At 48.8% G+C, this 18098-nt stretch overlaps 1 protein-coding gene across 1 annotated transcript in view; it reads right to left on the bottom strand.

The window, feature by feature from the left end:
- Itgb3 (integrin subunit beta 3) overlaps positions 1-18098 on the bottom strand; it is a 55668-nt gene that overhangs the window by 4715 nt on the left and 32855 nt on the right. The window contains exons 7-13 of the mRNA XM_021176848.1: positions 15999-16094; positions 15304-15393; positions 14035-14169; positions 12329-12758; positions 3730-3952; positions 2569-2669; positions 299-418 (exon numbers count right to left, since the gene is read on the bottom strand). Of these exons, the coding sequence (XP_021032507.1) occupies positions 299-418; positions 2569-2669; positions 3730-3952; positions 12329-12758; positions 14035-14169; positions 15304-15393; positions 15999-16094 (1195 nt within the window). The remainder of the gene's footprint in view (positions 1-298; positions 419-2568; positions 2670-3729; positions 3953-12328; positions 12759-14034; positions 14170-15303; positions 15394-15998; positions 16095-18098) is intronic.

Raw genomic sequence — 18098 nt, 5'->3', positions numbered from 1 at the left:
TGACACCCTTTTCTATTCACTAGCCCATATATAAAGGTTGAGAGTCATGCTAGATATGAACCACCTGACCTTGGTCTTGGAGACCAAGCTCGGGTCCTCTGTAAGAGCAGCAAGTGCTCTTAACCATGCGAGCCCTCTCCAGCCCCGGTGAGTCACCTTCCTGCTAGTGCTAGTAATATAGAGCCCCCCCCCACCTCTTTGGCCTGTTTTGTTTGAAAGGGTTACAAGGGGAAATTTCTGCCTAGCAGGGTCGTCTCTCCCTCCCTAGGGGCAGGGCTGGGGCCTCGGGCTCACGTACCAGGCTCTTCCACCACATAGAGGACTGCCCTCCCACTGGTGTCTTCGTAGTACTGGAATCTGACGACACAGTCATCCTCGTTCTTGTAGGTACAATTCACCGCGTTTTTGCCGGTATCCGCTGACACGGGAAAGGGAGAATATGGAGAATGAGAAACAAATCAGACCCTAGAAGGTTAAGAGTTTTCCCCAAACCCAGCCCATAGGACATCTGCAAAGTGTATGACGGGAAACTGCCTGACACTAGGCAAGACACCGAGGTTGGAGGTCGAGCTCGGCCATCAGCACTGACTGGCCCTCCGTGATGAAGTTTCTTTCCCCCTTGGCCCTTTCTGGTTCTTATTTCTTCCTACGAGCAGGGCGTGCTATCAGAGCATTGTACATTCTGATTCAAAGCCTGTCTCTGCCTCCTACCAGCACTGGCACCTATCTACCCTGACCACTTTCATGTATGAAAGAAAGACGATGTCCCCACCATACACCATTGCACGAGATTTAAACAGCATAAAATAGCAGTTGACACACTGTGGGCGGGCGTCCCCTCCCCTCTCTTTCCTTGGGCTGCTTCCCCAGTGCTTCCCAGATGGTTTGTGCAGCCCTTCCAGTCCTTTCGCTTCTCTTTCTGACTGTGTGTGCCTGTCTACCGCCATCTCCTGTCACTGACTCCCATGATGCTTGTGGGTTTCAGCCCTCCTCATTCAGAAACCTGATGGTCACTGGGAGACACTGTGGGTTAGTTACTCTCCACGGCGTGTATCTCGCCATATACTGATGGATGCAGACAGGTAAAACTGGCAAGGGCCGCATCGGGAAATGAATGATAACCGTTGGGCGAGCAGAGAAAGGGAAGAGAGGTTGGTAGACACCTACTCTCTGTTAGCAACTGTCGATTTCATGTCACTTAACTCTCCCCATTAGGCAGGGCCATTGTTTCTCTTTCATAGATGAAGAAAAGTAGACTCAGTGAGGTCAGAGAAACCCTCCCCCCACCCTCACTCCTACCCCCACCCCTCCCCTGTACCCTTGCACCCTGCTGATCACAGCAGGCCTAGTCTCTCAAGATAAAAACACTTCTTTGAATTCAACCCCCAACCACCCACCTCACTGCAACCCACTTCTGTGATCAAAGGCCCAGAGATCTGATGTCCCTATAACTCCTGTGCCTGAAATTGTCTTACTGTGGCCCTCACATGAAGAGGCATTTGCCCTCCTCACAGGTGATTGCTATCTACGCAGAGATTGGCATCTCCTGGGCACCACCCTGTCCCTCTCAACTCAGACAACAAATCAGATATACAGAGAGCAGCAAAGATTGTCTTTTAAAAAACAGTACAGAGTACAGGCCAGAATGACGGTAAATAAGAAACTTGATTCCTCTGTTTATACTTTGGTCTTATTTCAGGAGGAAGAGGGGGTCCAAAAAGTCAAAAGAGCTATAGGAGAGCAGACATGGTCACGTTCATAAGGCTGAAGGTTTCCCTGCAAATCAACAAGCTATAAGCAAAGGCCTGGGCATTACTTAACACTGTTTTTAGATTCTGTTTTTTATTTTATATATATGAGTATTTTGTCTGCATATATGTGTCTGTGCACCATGTGTGTGCAGTACCCATGCAGGCCAGAAGAGGGCACTGGATCCTCCAGAACTGGAGTTACAGATGGTTGCTAGCCACTGCCCTCTACAAGAGAAGCCCACACTCTGAACCACACAGCCATGTCTCCAGCCCCCTTAACACTTTCTTAAAATTATTTTGTTGAGAGCTGGTCTTGCTCTGTACCTGGGGCTGGCCTGGAATACTCACGCCTGTAGCCCAGGCTGGCTTCAAAGTGAAGATCCACCGGCTTCAGCCTCCTGAGTGACAGGGTCACAAGTGTGTGCCACCAGGCCCAGTGTCACTTAACTCGCCTACTAAGCTAGGGACGGCAGCCACAGGTGTATGCCTAGTTTTCTCATCTATGAAATCCAAGACATTCCCTTCCTCTCCTTGAGGAGTAAACTAAGAATTATCTGACTTGCACGTCCTTGCACGTGCTGAGCCTGGGGCTCCAGTTAGCAGGAGGTGTGAGCTCCGGAACACATTTGCAAGGACGACGGAGACTCTCAGATAGCCAGCCTTCGCCACGTGCCCACTACACATCAGGCCTGTACATCAGGTGGCAACTGCTCTTCCACCTTGGAAAAAGGAAGCTGATGAGCTTTGAGACCAGAGGGAAGTGTGTATGGCCTGGGTTTATCCTGGGCACGTGAACCCTCAGACCCGCTGCACTTACTCAGCTCTTTCACCTGCTCGATGTCATCCCGGCAGTATCGGCTGCAGGTGTTTTCTTCATGGAGCGTCCCCCGGTTGAACTTCTTACACTCCACACACTCCCTAGAGGAGAGAGGACACAAAAACTAAAGCCAGGCGGGAACAGCTCTACGCATGTATGGTATGCCATGTACCCAGAAGGCATCATGGACCTCAGGAATGAAGAGGCCCTCCTCGCCTCAGACAGGACCTGGCCAGCCAACCCTGGATCTGAGAACAGAACCTAACCTGGTCTTGAACTTTTGAAACCCCTGCCTCAGGCTCCTGACTGCTGGGACTATAGGATCAAAGAGACTTCATTAAACTTCTTCAGAGATGGTGATGATGATAATGGTGATAGTGATGGTGATGATGATGGTGAAGATGATGGTGGTGATGATGGTGAAGGTGACAGTGATGGTGAAGATGATGGTGAAGGTGAAGGTGACAGTGATGGTGAAGATGATGGTGATGATGGTAAAGGCTGATGAAGGTGTTGGTGATGGTGAAGGCAATGATAATGGTGATGGTGAAGGTGTTGGTGATGGTGACTTCCCACCAATTCTCAGAGGTTTAAGGTCAGAGTTGGTCACGTGATTTGAGAGTCCACTGAAAAATTAAAATTCTGTCCAAACATACCTAAATTTCAAGACAGTGACCACAGAGCATTATCTCAGCATGAGGCTCTTTCTTCTAAGCCCTGGGCCCTACTGCAGCTCAGAGTGCATGACCTGTGTGAACCTGGCAACAGCAGAGCCATAGACTTGTACTGACTGACACTTCCTCAACGTCCGAACGGGGCAGCTCTATACTAACAGATGCCCATTTCACTGAGGCCCACCAGAACCTCAGCCCCTGTACCTCCCATAGAAATCAGAACACTGCATTGGAAAGTTAGAATGTCCTATTTGATCCCCCTCCCCGTGCGGAGGGCTTCGAGATGCCACTCTGGAAGAGGGCTGGCTCCAACTGGTTCTGCTTTGGTCCCTGCACAGCTGGTGCCACCTCCAACTTCCCCATGGGAAAAAGGAAAGCAGCCATTTGGCAAACGGTTCTCTAAGACAGATCCCCGGAGTTGGGAGTTCTCTGCCAGGGCCCCCCTCCTTCTCCCAGCCTCCCACGTCTCTGCACGCTGTTCACTCACTTCTTAAAGGAGCAGGCATCTGGGCAGGTGGGGCACTTCTCACAGGTGTCTCCATAGGAGCCTGGCTGGACACACACACAGCTGCCGCACTCGCAGTTGCCCCGGCCGCTGCACAGCAGCCCATTGGTGGACATGCAGGTGTCAGTGCGTGTAGTGCAGTTGCAGTAGTAGCCAGTCCAGTCCGAGTCACACACGCAGTCCCCACAGTTACACTGCCCATGGCCTACAAACAGAGCCAGGAGACAGCAGACCAGCGGTAAGGAGCCCACCCCATGACAACAGGCTACTAACCTTCCCCATTCTCCCAACCACACCTGTGGGTTGGTTCTAATGTTATTTGTGTTAACTCGGCTCCCAAAATCACATGGAAATCCACATGTCTGCCTGTAAGACGCTGAGGGTCCCCGCCTCCAATTGGGTCTTATTGGTAAATAAAGTTGCTGGCAGCCAATGGCTGGGCAGGGAGACAGAGGCAGGACCTTACATTTTCCGGGCAAGAGACCATGGGAAGAAGAAGGCTGGAGAATCGTCAGGACAGGGAAGCAGGAAGATCGGGCTTGGGAGATGGAGAAGCGAGAGCCAACAGTCACGTGAAGGAACCTGGAGTGCACGGCCTGAGTGAGCTGCCCAACTGGGTCCAGGCAGCCAAGTTAGAATGTAGATTTTTAGTAAGTAATAACTCAGGAATAGAGGGGAGAGTGTGTTAGTCGTGGGGAGGTTTGGAAGTGCCCAGCCATTGCATTGAGCGGCTTCGGGCATATTAAAATAAGGCTTCGTGTGTGTGTGTGTGTGTGTGTGTGTGTGTGTGTGTCTGTGTGTGTGTGTTTCATTCTGGAATTCAAAACAACATTTAGGCGGGTGTAGAGGAGGCACTCGCACCCACCAGAGAGTTTAGAGTGTATTAACAAATTACCGCACCACCACACTAACAATGATCCTGCAGGTGAGCAGGGGACCTAGCGCATTGCTAGAAAAACTCTAACCCATAGAGACAAACAGCAGTTTAGGCATCCCAAGGGCGAAAACCCGGAAAGCAAAGGAGGATTCAGATCTGTATCTCCCAGATTTCCTGTCCTTTTTCTTGCCCTGGTCTGAATCCTTCCTCCTTCTCTGCCAGCATCCGTCTGAGGATTAGAGCCAGCTCCTTAGACCTGAGAGTTCCCCATAGCCTGTGCCCATACAGGGCATTCAGGAACTTTGACAAAGTGGTGTGGTGAAAGGGCTTCTCCAGCTCCTACACCTGCCTTCTTTTGATCTGACATGACTGTTCCCTCTCCAACATGACAAGAAAGGTCAACCATCACTACCATTATCTTCTCCCTGTTAGGTCAGACATCAACAAGGGCTCTGACTTGAACTAGTTAGCCCTTCCCACCAACAAAATAATGGACCAGCCACCAAGGCCCATTACTGTGTTTCTCAAACCAGCTAATTGTCACCTTGCAAGGTAAGAAGCAAGGCTCTGAGGGAGAATGCACGAGATGGTAAAGTGTACTGGAATGAGATGAGAGAATGGTATAGCCTCGTGCCCTGTGCCAGGAAGGGAAGACACACATTGTGCCCTGGGTATGCAGGTAGATGGGGTAGGGTACCCAAGGGCCAGACAAAAGGCACTGCGAGCCTGTGGAATCAACCAACAGGCCAAGGAAGCACAGGGAACAAATATAGCCTACCTTACAGCCTGCGGAGGGCCAACACTGCTAAATAAATCCCGTGAATGCCATAGAGAAAAGGAGAAAAGCCGGGTGAGAAGAGGAGAGAGAGTGTCCAGAGGAAAACAGCAGAAATCTGGTTAGCCATAACCCCACACAATCCAAAAGCCTCCACCAAACCTCACAGAGCCCAAAGACCTCCAACAAACTTCTGCTGATCAACTCTTCCTGCACCTGCACCGCAAAGCTTTAGAAACACTGACCACGATTCATTTCTGAAGTTGCCAGCATGGTTCGGCAGCATCCAGCCTCGCCGATACAGCCTGCCTTCTCGTATGCCCCTCGTCTGCTTGTGCTTTTAGTTGGTGATGCTATTTTGAGAGATTCTGTAAAGGAGCAGCGAGGCCTAGCTAGATGAATGAGTTACTGCGGGGGGTGGGGGGATCCTTGCAGGGTACAGTAGATCTCTCCCTGACCGACTCCTGGCTTGCTCTCTCTGCTTCCAGCTGGCCATGAAGCCAGCCACTGTCTTCTACCGCATGCGCCTGCTGTTATGCTGCCCCGCCCTAAGCGTTTGGGACCAAGCAAGCATGGCCTGGACCCTCTGAAACCATGGGCCAGAACAAATCTTTCCACCTTCATTTCTCTCAGGTACTTTGTAGCAGTGACAGAGATAACTAACACGTCCTGTCACCCTATGTAGCTAACATGTCCTGTTGCCCCATGTCACCCTAGGAGAGCACAGTAGGACAGCTTTGCGGGGGGTCGTTTAGAGAAGAGACTTATGTTACTTTCTAAAGCCAGGGAAGTTTAATCTTCCCACTGGCACCTGTGCCATCAGTTGCTCTCAGCAGTGACAGTGAAGTGCATGGACACCTGCATACCATACTCTGTATGTCCTTACCCTCGCTTACAACCCAGTAGTGTCAGAAAGGTTGCGTAACTGGCCGCAGGGCCAGCAGAGTCAGGGCCCAATCTGGACAGGGCTCAGCCTTCTGCAGTTTCATGGGCTCCCATTTCTGTTCATACTGTTCTTTCTATCTAGATCTCCCTTTAACCCTGCGATCACTTCCAAGTCCCGATTCACCCTTAAGGCCCAACTCAAGTGTTCCTTCCTCTCACTAACTTTTTGTGACCTGTTCAGGTGGCGCCAACCACCTTCTCAGGTGCCCCCCACCCCCACCCCGGAACATTATGGCTGCTGTACATCCACCCTTACTCTATGGCCATTTGCTTGATTGTCGGTTTCTCTGAGCTTCTTGGCAGACAATAGGCTTATCATGTTAGCTTTATCATTAGTGGGGATTACCATGAAATCTTTTATGGAGTAGGCAGACAGTTAGTGTTCCTTCAGTCACCCACGCACTCAACACCCATTTACTGACCTCGTACCACACACTGGACACCGGAGACTCAGCAGTGAGTGTGCCAGACAAGATCCGTGCTACAAGGGAGCTTGCAATCTCAATCCATGGAAAATACACATACATACAGCAACTGTGCCCTGGGCTGTAGTATTACAGTAGTGCAATGAGCCGCCAGCCCTGCTGTGGAGGGTCCAATCACTTCCCCGAGTGTAGGACTGGGAGGGAGACTGGCATGGGAGGGCAGGCCGATTGAAGGCAGGTTTTACCTCACAATGCTGGATTGCTCTTGTATTCATTTAACAGGACTTTAAAAGTCGGCCACTAAACCTTACAAAGAGTGGCCCGTTCTCTAGAGCGTTGCATCAGGAAGAACTGGACAGCTATTCAAAATATGACTGTTAACTGGAAGAAAGATAAGGAACAGATAGTGGTCTGAAAATCACATCAATCACTCCAAGAAGGGGAGGGAGGGTGGTACACGGCCATACTCTGATGGTAACAAGATCACACCCGCTGCTCTCGATGAGCCCACTGTCTTTTGGACACTATGAGCCCCTACGCTTGTGGCCCTGCACTGCCCTCTCATAGATACATCATCATTCAAGACTCAAACACGTAAATACAACTCAGCTACAGCACTCCCTTAGAAAGAAATACATGATTCTTAGAACAGACTGGTTGTAGGGGGGCCCACAGCATATGCTAAAGAGACAGAGGCAGGAAGATCACAAGGCCAGCCTAGGCAGTACATTAGGGCTGAAGAGAAGGCTAGAGTTGGAGTTCCTCAACCTACAGGGTGGCTAGCAACTGTCTGTAACTCCATTCCTAGGGAAATGCAGTGCCCTCTTCTGGCCTCCTCAGGTACTGCATGCACATGAGGTACAGACACGCAGGCAGAACACCTGTACACATAAAGGGGGCTGGAGAGATGGTTCAGTGGTTAAGAACACTGGCTGCTCTTCAATCCCCAGCAGCTCACAACTGTCTGTAACTCCAGCTCCAAGTGATTCAATCCTCTCACACAGATACACATGCAGGCAAACACCAATGAGCATAAAACTAAAAATAAAGAAATCATTTTAGCAACATAAAAAATAGCCAGGTGGTGGTGGCACACGCCTTTAATTCCAGCACTCAGGAGACAGAGGCATGTGAATTTCTGTGGCCAACATGATCTATAGATCTAGTTCCAGGACAGCCAAGACTATACAAAGAAACCCTGCCTTGAAAGACATTAATTAATTAATTAATTGATTAATTAGAAATTTGTTTTGTTTTGTTTTGTTTTTTAAAAAAAAGGTGAGGCCAGAAGCAAGCTGCCCACAGAGATAAAGTTGGAGCTGGCAGGAAAGCTGGGAACCAGAAATACTCTAAGTCTTGAGACTGGGCTCTCTAGAGGATATTAGGGTTGGGATCTTCTTTGCCGAGGAGAAGGAAAGGAAGAAGGGAGGCAGGAGCCAAAAGCCAGTGAGGCTTAAGAAATAGATCCGTCAGTAAAGGGCTTGCCATGGTCAAGAAAATCTGAGTTCTATCCCCAGAACCCATTTGGAAGAAAAAAAAAAAAAAAGCCGGGTATGCTGGCTTGTATTTGCAAATCCAACACCAGGAAGGCAAAGACAGGCAGATGCCTGGGGCTCGCTCACAAACTAGGTCCTAGCAAGAGACCCTGAGACAATAAGCAAGGTAGACACTTCCTGAGGAATGGCTGAGTAATTCTCTGATGTCCACACATGGACGCTAGTACATGCTTGTGCACACGCGCGCGCGCACACATACACACACACACATACACACACACACACACACACACGGCAGGGATGTCGTCTAGGATAGAAACTCCTTCCAGCCTGAGCCCATGGTGAGTTTGGAAGTCTGGGTGGCACCACAGAGCAGGGCCCACTCTGAGGAAGCGGAAGTGCCCTTGCACAACCTTCCTCCACTGGTCAACTTCTGAACGCAGGGCGGATCCTGTCAGCTCCAAAGAAAGAGCAGCTGTGAGCTCTAATCAGACAACCGAGCAGCAGCTGGGCGTGGGGATGCCAGAGGGGAGCGCTCCACCTTGTCCACTACGCTTGCTTTTAGCCAGGTTCCTGGATGGAGAAAGGAGGATGCCACAGAGGCCTGGCAGGACACAGAAGAAGCCACAGCCCTCCGCAGAACCCGCATCCCACAGTGTTTCCTTTGTGAGGCAAAACAAAGTGATCTTTGACAAGAGGATCTGCTGGGCCAGCCAGAGAGTGGAAATGGAAGTGGGTAGCCAGAGCCAGCAGGCTGACCCCAGGCCCTGGCAGAGTCAGCCCTTCAAAGGAAACCACAGTATAATAATGTCACAGTGTTGGTACCTCTCCAGCCAAAGGGGGAGTGGGGGAGGCCTAGGCTGGGTTCACAGGAAAGCCAGAGGAGGGAGAAAAAAAATGAAAGAGGAGGAAGAGGGGTTTCAGTCAGAGGGAACATGGTTACTCTCCCTGAAAAGCCAGACTTCCAGACTGACTTACGATTCCACTCCTTTCCTGTGAGAACCAGCCTTCCTTGGAGATCCATCAGACATCACCTCCATGAGACTGCCCATGAGTCCCCCACCCATGACTCACTCTCTCTAGGGACTCTGCGGACAACCCACTTCTGGGTTCTAGCAGGTTGTGACTCCTGATGAGACAGACACTTTGGTATATTAATAAACAGTAAAATTGTCTGTTGATACCTGTTCCTCCCATGTGGCTACAGCATAAGGCCCAGCCCACAGAGGAAGCCCATCTGTGTGCAGCAGGCGGGAAAGAGCCTGGGAGGAAGCATGCACATTCTCTGTCTCCCTGCTGTCTGAGGTAGCTACAAGCAACCTCAAAGACCAAGCCTGAAGCACAGGGGAGGGGGGGAGGGATGGGGGAGGGGGGTGACCAGGCAGCTACCTGCATGCTTAGAGGCCACAGGCTAGGAAGGAGCCAAGTCACAGCTAGCACTCCTGACCCATGTGATGCCACCAAGGCAGGCATCAAAGAACACTGATGTGCAGGACTTTGGCTCTGAGAGGTCAGGAATCACACGTGCTGAACACCCCATGAACATGTGTCCCTAAGGATGTGATAACAGTGTCACAAGGACAAGATGAGGCTCAATGGGCACCAGACACCCTGGTGAGGAGAAGTAAAATGGGTGTGGCATCCAAAGGAGTCCCCCCTCCCTCCAGGGGGAATGGAGTGGAGCACACAGGACCAGACACTTCAGGAGGAATTGCCAAGGCTCTGTGGGGTGGGTGGCTGGCTGGGACCCCTCCCCCAGACCACACCCTGGACCAATCATCCCAGAAGAGGTGAAGGGGCCCTGAGGCTCTCCTGTAGGCCTTTCCTAGGCCAACCTCATCCAGCACTCCCAACTTGCTCCTTTGTGTGCGCCCTTGGTAGAAAAGCATGACTGAAATACTGGTAACTATTAAAATGAGCTAAAACCCCTGCCTCTCACCCTAGTTCAAACTGCTATCATGCGCCAGTTTTCATCACTGGGGTCCTGATCTCTTGCCACTAATTTAGCTAATTTAATAATGACATAATAATTTAATAATAATGTCAATTATTAATTATTTAATAATTTTATCACTAATTTAATAGTGATATCTCTTTCCCTCACTGAAGTGAACAATGTTACAGATCAGCAAAGGTATCAACTTTAGTGTTTATGGGGCATGTTTTAAGTTTAAAGATTATTTTTAAATGATGTGTATGGTGACAGCATGTATGTTGAGTGCAGGTGCCTTAGAGGTCAGAGGTGTTCGCGTCTCTAGGGCCAGAGTGACAGGTGTTTGTGAGATACATCAACAAAAATAGTACACGCTCTTAACCACTGAGTAGTCTCTCTGGTCCCCTGGGACCTGTTTTTACATGGCATATTTACCTTTCTCATTGAACTTTGGTGGTGGTGGTGGTGGTGGTGGTGGTGGTGGTGGTGGTGGTTGGGTGTTGACAAGCCTCAAACTTACGATGTATCTAAGGATGACCTGGACCTCCTCATGACAGTCTGTGATGCTGGGCTTACAGGCATGTGCCACCGTGTTAAAGTGAGCACCTGAGTCGCTCAGCTCAACTGGCTGAACCTCAATGCAAATGAAGTCCACCTGGGTCTTAGATCACCACAGAAAACAGTTAGCCTCTGTTCTGTTGATCACACAGCATCCTATACATGAATCAGCCCAGCCAATGCAAACAGCAAATGCCTGCAGCCTGTCTGTCCCAAACAGGCGCTACACTCCAACATAAACCTCCCTCCAGAGCCTAAGAAGAGAACTCAGGCTGTGCATCTGCCCTTAGAGTGTTCAGATAAAGGCCATATTGACCATGATTTTGGCTCCTCTTTGTCGGAAACACATCCAAATGGTCTCAGGGGCCAGTTTGAAGTTACCAATAGGCCTCAGGACTACACTGAATTTCACAGTAGGGACGATACAGAATCCTGCAGGTCAAAGGGCTCAAAATTCTCATCTCCAGGCTGGAGAGACAGCTTGTGTTACAAACATGAGGACCTGAGTTCAGATCTCCAGCACTAGGTTTTAAAAAATAAAGCCAGGCTCAGTGGCACAAATCTATATGCTGTAATCTCAACACTTCAAAGCAGAAACAGCTGGATCTCTGGGGCTTACTGGCCTACCAGCCTAGCCAACTGGTGAGCTCCGGGGTCAATGGGAGACCCTGTCTCAAAAAGAAAGGTAGAGAGTAACTGAGGAAGACACACAATGGTCACCTCTAGTCTGTATAGCCATATACACACATGTGCATTCACACACATGCACACATACGCATGTGCACACTCATGCACACATGCACACTTGTGCACATGGATGCATGTGCACACACACACACTTTTAATCTGCAGGTAGGTAATCCCTATGGCCACACCATCCTGTGGAACTTTCTGCTATGTCAAAATGTTCAATACCCACATGGTCCAGTATGATAGCCACTAGCCACATGTGGCCCACTGAAAAGCTGAACACATGTTTTCTATCTTAATTAATTTAAATAGACACATGTGGCTGGTGGCTACCATCTTGGACAGCACAGAGACAGAATACAAATAATAACAGACAGATGATAAACAGGGGTAATGTTTAACATGAGCATACCATTTTCAAGGACTGTTCTAAGTACCTCCAATGGCTTGCATATATACCACTACTTTCTAAGTCCCTGGAGCTAGCAAAATAAATTCAAGTAAAATTATCATTAGTTTTAAAGTATATTTCCAACATCATCCATCTGTAAACTACCATGAGACTAATTTTTTTTTAGATGAGAAAGATGTTGGTCCTCAAATTCAAAAGAACTAGGAACTTGCAACATTATCAGAGAGAGCTGAAGACAGAAAAGCAAGATAAACTACTTCCCCTTGGTGTTTCTCGACTCCACCTACTTGTTCCAGCTTACAGGAATAAAGGGAAAAGGACTGCTCCCCTCCCCGGCTCATTTCTGTTTTTCTATTCAGTGGATCCTCAGTTCTGCCCGCCTTGCCAACCCCAAGCTCTCCACTTGCTCCCAAGGCACTATGGGTACACGTGCACACATGGCTCTTGAGCAGATAGACGCTTGAACTCACCGGAACACATCTCCCCTTTGTAGCGGACGCAGGAGAAGTCATCGCACTCACAGTACTTGCCAGTGATCTTGCCGAAGTCACTGCTGTGGCAGACACACTGGCCACAGAGGCACTCTCCCCGCTGGCTGCAGATGGGCTGGCCCTCCTTGGGGCTGCACTCTTCCTGCTGAGAGGGTCGGTAATCCTCCTCAGAGCACTCACACATGGACCCCAGCCAGCCCTGGTCACAGCGGCACACCCCACATTCAAAAGTCCCGTTCCCATTGTTGCAGCGTGGGCTGGAAGGCTGGGCAAAGGCCTGGCAGGCACAGTCACAGTCGAAGGTCACCTGGACGGTGAGGCTGTCCTTAAAGCCCACAGGCTTGATAGTGAAAGACTGCTCCTTCTCCTGGGGGCAGCCACGCACCTTGGCCTCGATACTAAAGCTCACCTGGATGGAAAAATGACATTCAGACCTAAGTGGATCTGGGTAACCCCAGCCCCAGAGGAAATGCTACGCTGTAACCTTCCAAGGACAACAAAATTGAGTGTCAAATCCACATGCCCAGGGGAATTCCTCAGCCTTAATTCTATTGAGTCTACAGAGTAAAAGCTATGCTGGCATAGCACAGCAATAATACCACTGTGGCATATCTCACTGGACAGTTACAGACACACAATAGAGGACTGGTTTTGTCCTGAGAAATAAACCAGCTCAAGCAGGACAGAACCTGTGATTTGGGGAATACATTTCTTTAGCCAACTATGCTAGCTGGAGTTAAGTATTATTGTTACATAATAACAGCAAGGCACACAAAATGTTGCTTTGCACCACACCATGCTATACAATGGTCAATGGCAAACTGAGAGATTGCTGTATAGCATTTTATTGCAGGGTGCGGTGTGTGGGGTGTGAACACGTGTGTTTAGAATATAAACTTATAGGGAACAGGACCAGAAGATCTATTTCTTTTCATTCCTCTCTCCCATGGACCAGGAAGAGGAGAGGAGAACCGGCAAACAAAACCAGGGGAGCTGGAGAGATGGCTCAGAGGTTAAGAGCACTGGCTGCTCTTAATAAGATGACATGGGTTAAAATCCACACGGCTAATCGTAACTCTTATTTCAAAGGAATCTGATACTTAATTCTAGCCTTTACCAGTACCAGATCCATGTGTGATACACAAATATACATGCAGGCAAAATAACCATACACATAAAATAAAATAAAATAAAATAAAATAACAGTAATAATCAAGAAAGCAGTGGGGGGGGTGGAGGGACAAGATGAATATTTACACTCTTAAGTCTCAAGAGAGCAGGAACTTTTGCCTGTTCTACTTGCTGATGGATTTTTGTCAGCCAGAATAAAACCTGGTGCAGCCAGTACTCAGCAAGAGTTCACAGATGCTATACTGCCCCCTTTTTATGTGGCAGAGAGAAGAAAAGCATTACCCTGGGTGACGAGCTAGGTTAAGAGATATTTTCACTTTCAATCAGACGTGCAGGTGCAAACACAAAAAACCAAAGATAGACTTTCTTTAAGAAAAAATAAATAATGGGTTTTTCTCGGCAGCTCTAGAAACCTTAAGCATCGTAAGCTTCAAGGGGAAAGATTGACAACCCTACTACCCTAACATCTAATTCTGGAAAGGGCCGGGGTGCACACAGATCTCGGGGCCCATGGTCAGAGTCTCAGCATCAGTCCCTCCCCTAGCCCACCTCACCGTGTCTCCAATCTTGAGGCCCACACAAGACTTGAGGCCTGGGATAACCTCGTTGTTGAGGCAGGTGGCATTGAAGGACAGTGACAGTTCTTCCGGCAGGTCACGTACTTCCAGCTCCACTTTAGAGCGGATTTTCTGAGCAGAAGAGGGTAAAGGAAGGTTAGGGCACTGACAAAAGCCAAGTCCATCCACACAAAGCCAAGCCAGTGGCCTTGGACTTGCCCTGAGGTTTACCTGGCAGTTGCTGCCATAGAGGCTCTATGCTTGGTCACCTCTTTTGTATGTTGATGAGACCTGCCTTTCCCTCACTCTGCCCTACAGCTGCATCCTTGGGCATCGAATCCCCATTTGCAGCCTCCTCCTCCTCTAAGCTCCCCACAGGCCATTCCTGTTCCTCCCTGGCCTTCCTTTCTGGCCCATTTCTGAAGGTGCCATTCATTACTCCCAAGGCCGGCCACCATCTACCTCTGGGGGCATAAAGGAAAAGCAGTAAGGCCACACGGGAGAATGGCAGACGGCTCCCAAATCCGAGCTCTGTTAGAACATGGGCCTGCACCTTTAGGAGTGACCCCACAACCTGAGTCCCTGCAGCTGTCTTTGGGACAGAGAGTTCCAAGACAATTTGTGCTCTGACTTGACTGTTCTCAATGTATATAGTACCTCCTGGCTTCTCTGTGTGTGATGTTCAACCAAACCATATGAAAGGAAACTTCCCGCCACTCCTACAGCGTATACAAAGCTGGAACCTTCCTTTGTTCTGGGGATTGGTCTTAGACTCAGCAAGAAGATTGGGTCTGGAGATAAAGGTTGCTCACTGGAAAGGCTCCTTGGACCTCCCCTCCCACTGTTCTCATGGAAGTTTGTCCTGTATCTCTGTCTTCCTCTCTCTCTCTCTCTCTCTCTCTCTCTCTCTCTCTCTCTCTCTCCTCTCCTCTCCTCTCCTTTATCTCTCTCTATCTCTCTCCTTCTCTGAACCTCTCTCACTCTCTTAATGAAGCTCTTCTTTAGGCTCTACAGGGAAGCCTCTTGTCACTTTTAAGGTCCTATTATGTTTACCCCCCATATTATATTGTTTATATCTAATATTCTCCCACCCACAGGTCCAAGCACGGCTTTTTGATATAATTTCCTTCCTGAAGGAAATTTATGTGTCTGCTTTCTGCCGTAGACCACAACATCCCTCTTGTACTTCTTTTTTTTAAAGCACTGATGAGTAAGCCTCATCCAGCAGACCAGACGCACCAGGGCCTCCTGGGCCAGCATTCTTACCCCGTAAGCATCAACAATGAGCTGGAGGACATTGCTTGAGTCATCAGACAGGACTCCCACTGTGGTCCCGGGAATGAGCTCACTATAATTCTAGAAAGGAAGACAAAGATGTCCACAGCGTACTGAAGAAAGTGGTCTCCTCCTCGGGCCCTCCTTCGTCAGACTGGCAGCGGTTGTTTGTTTGTTTGTTTGTTTGTTTGTTTTTGAGAGACAAGGTTGCACTGTGCAACCCTGGCTGTCCTGGAACTTGCTCTGTAGACCAGGAAGCCTCAAACTCAAGAGATCCGCCTGCCTCTGCCTCTGCCTCCCAAGTGCTGGGATTAATGGCATGCACCACTACCGCCCAACTGGCAGTCTTAAAATGAAGTTTGGAGGGCACTGTGGAGTATCTTACTTGTCACTACCAAAACAGATCTAGCATACTTTCATATCTAAGAAACATTATTTAAAAACAAAAAACTTTTTCTACCCCTCCCCGCACTGAGTCACCTCCACCGCCATTGCAAACCACCACCGGTTTCCTTATAGGTGAGAGTTTGAAGGGAAAAGGCTACAGGGAGGAATGTAAGCAGCCTGGAGAATGCGTTTAAAAGGATTTTTTTCCTGGTTGGGTCCCTGGCTAGTGAAAGCAGAAGCTGGCCACTGGGGTCAGGTCCACCTGTGGTGACAAGAGAGAAGCCCAGAGCCCTAATTACCTGGTAAAGGCTGACGACATTTTCAGTCACTGCAAAGATCAAGTTAATGTTTTTCTGGGATAGTTTCTCAGTCATCAGCCCCAGGGATGGGTAATCCTGAAAACGGGGGAAAGGTAAAGGTTAATAGACATGTCTCACAGGCACCCCTGGATTCTAAACCTTTGAGGCCGTCTTATTTGGGGTATGACCAAAGCAATGTGAAACTTTGATTTTACCCACTAATCAAAGTGAGTGTTATGGTTTGGGTGTGGCTTCAGCGAACCCCTCAGGTTTTGTGAGATAAAACTGATTTCCACCTGTGAGATGCTGAGAAAGTGGACACACACACACACACACACTCTCTGCTAAGGTATTTAGGGTAGAGTCTTTGGGAAGTAAGGAGAATTAGAAGGCCCCAGAGTTGAACCTCACTAGCTTAACAAAAGAAAACCAATGAAGACAGAAACCCACACGCATGCTCCCTGACCTCCTGCCTCAGGACCTCCTGAGTCTTGGGACTCAGCCAGCCATGATCATCACCAGATGCTGTCCCTCAAATTCACAAGTTCTAAAAACAAAACGAAAGCTCTTTTCCAACTTACTGTGTCCGTGCGATTGTATCATTAGCAACAGAAAATGGTGCAGTGCCTGAGTGAAAGGGTAAAAAGTCCCAGAAGCTCGGCTGTGAACCCTGGGCTGGTGGCTCCAAAACCAAGCACCTTCCGTCCCTCTCAGGCTCAAAGCATCTCCATGGGCTGGGCCCCACTGTTGTGGAATTACGGGCAAATGCCCTAACCTCCCTCTACTGGTCACCTGCCACATGATCTCAGCCTCACTGTCCAAATGTCACTCACCCCTACACCTGCCTCTTCTCCTCAGCACTGACCTAGCTCATTTCTCCTGTTACCTGTCATCTTGGTAATCCTCCTCCTTCCTTAGCCTAAGCTCACCTCCTCCAGGAGGCGCTCCTTGACCACCCCAGCTACTAAGAGCTTTCCTCCTTCAACTGCCAATAGCCCTTGACTGTGTCACCCACCCACTTAGTGTACATCATGAGTTCCATGCTATTAATACTGTGTAGGGATAGATCCTCTCTCTTCATCTAAACCTCCTAAGAGTAGGTCCTTAGAGCTGTTTCATCTCTCACAGCTCCTGCTCAATGCTCTGGGTAGACTAGTGTCAAAGTTTGCTGACTCACCCATTGTCTGACATTGCTCAGCTTGGATGTGGTTAATACCAAGGAAGTGGAGAGACCAGGAAACAGTACGAGTCATGACCATGTCCGTGGAACCCTAGACCTTGCAAGGGAGCTCATGAGATCTCCAGTTAAGTGCCCTGCCTTTGATCATTTACAGGTGGTTCCTCTATTTATTGACTTTAAAAAAAAACTGAGTAGGCTGGAGTGGCTTGGTAGTTAGGTAATATCTAACATACTGTGAGACACTGGGTTCAGTCTCCAGACCAGAAAAAAAAAAAAAAAAATAACAGGCATGGAAGCTCAGACTCCTAATCCCAACACTCAGAAGGCAGAGGCAGAAGGATTGCAAGGTGAAGGCCAGCCTGGGCTGCCTATAGAATGAGAGAGACCCTTTCTCAAAAAAACAAACAAAACAACAACAACAACAAAAACAAACAAATAAGGCAGACATAGCGGCACATTGCTATACCCTCACATCTACGAGGCGAAGCCAGCCCAGAATGCATAGCAAGACCCTGTTTCATGAAACGGTGGGGGGGGGGGGAGACAAGACGCGGGGACACAAGACCGGGGAAAAAAAACCATCAAGACTTCCTCCCAAGTACCCAAAGTGCTACTATATGTTAAACATTGTTACACTTGTCTCTTGTCTAGTGCTACTATATGTTAAACATTGTTACACTTGTTTCATGGCTCACAGCAATTTTTATTTCAATTTAAGCTCCTTTTCCTCTTATTTAATTAACTACGGTTAACTAAAACACATAAAATAACTTTTCAGAAGTTTTCTTATGTATCATCCTAAATTATTCATGGACCATCTTTCTTTCAAACCAGAGGACTCTGTGCCCTTTAACCTTTCCTCAACAGACTCTGCTCTCTGGGGTTTTTTATTTCATCAATGAAACCTTTGTCCTTTCCCC

This window comes from Mus caroli, chromosome 11 (assembly GCF_900094665.2).
Source record: "Mus caroli chromosome 11, CAROLI_EIJ_v1.1, whole genome shotgun sequence".
NCBI classification, from domain to species: domain Eukaryota; kingdom Metazoa; phylum Chordata; class Mammalia; order Rodentia; family Muridae; genus Mus; species Mus caroli.
Note: the sequence above shows the minus strand (reverse complement) of the source record. Positions and strands in the feature narration are given on the sequence as shown.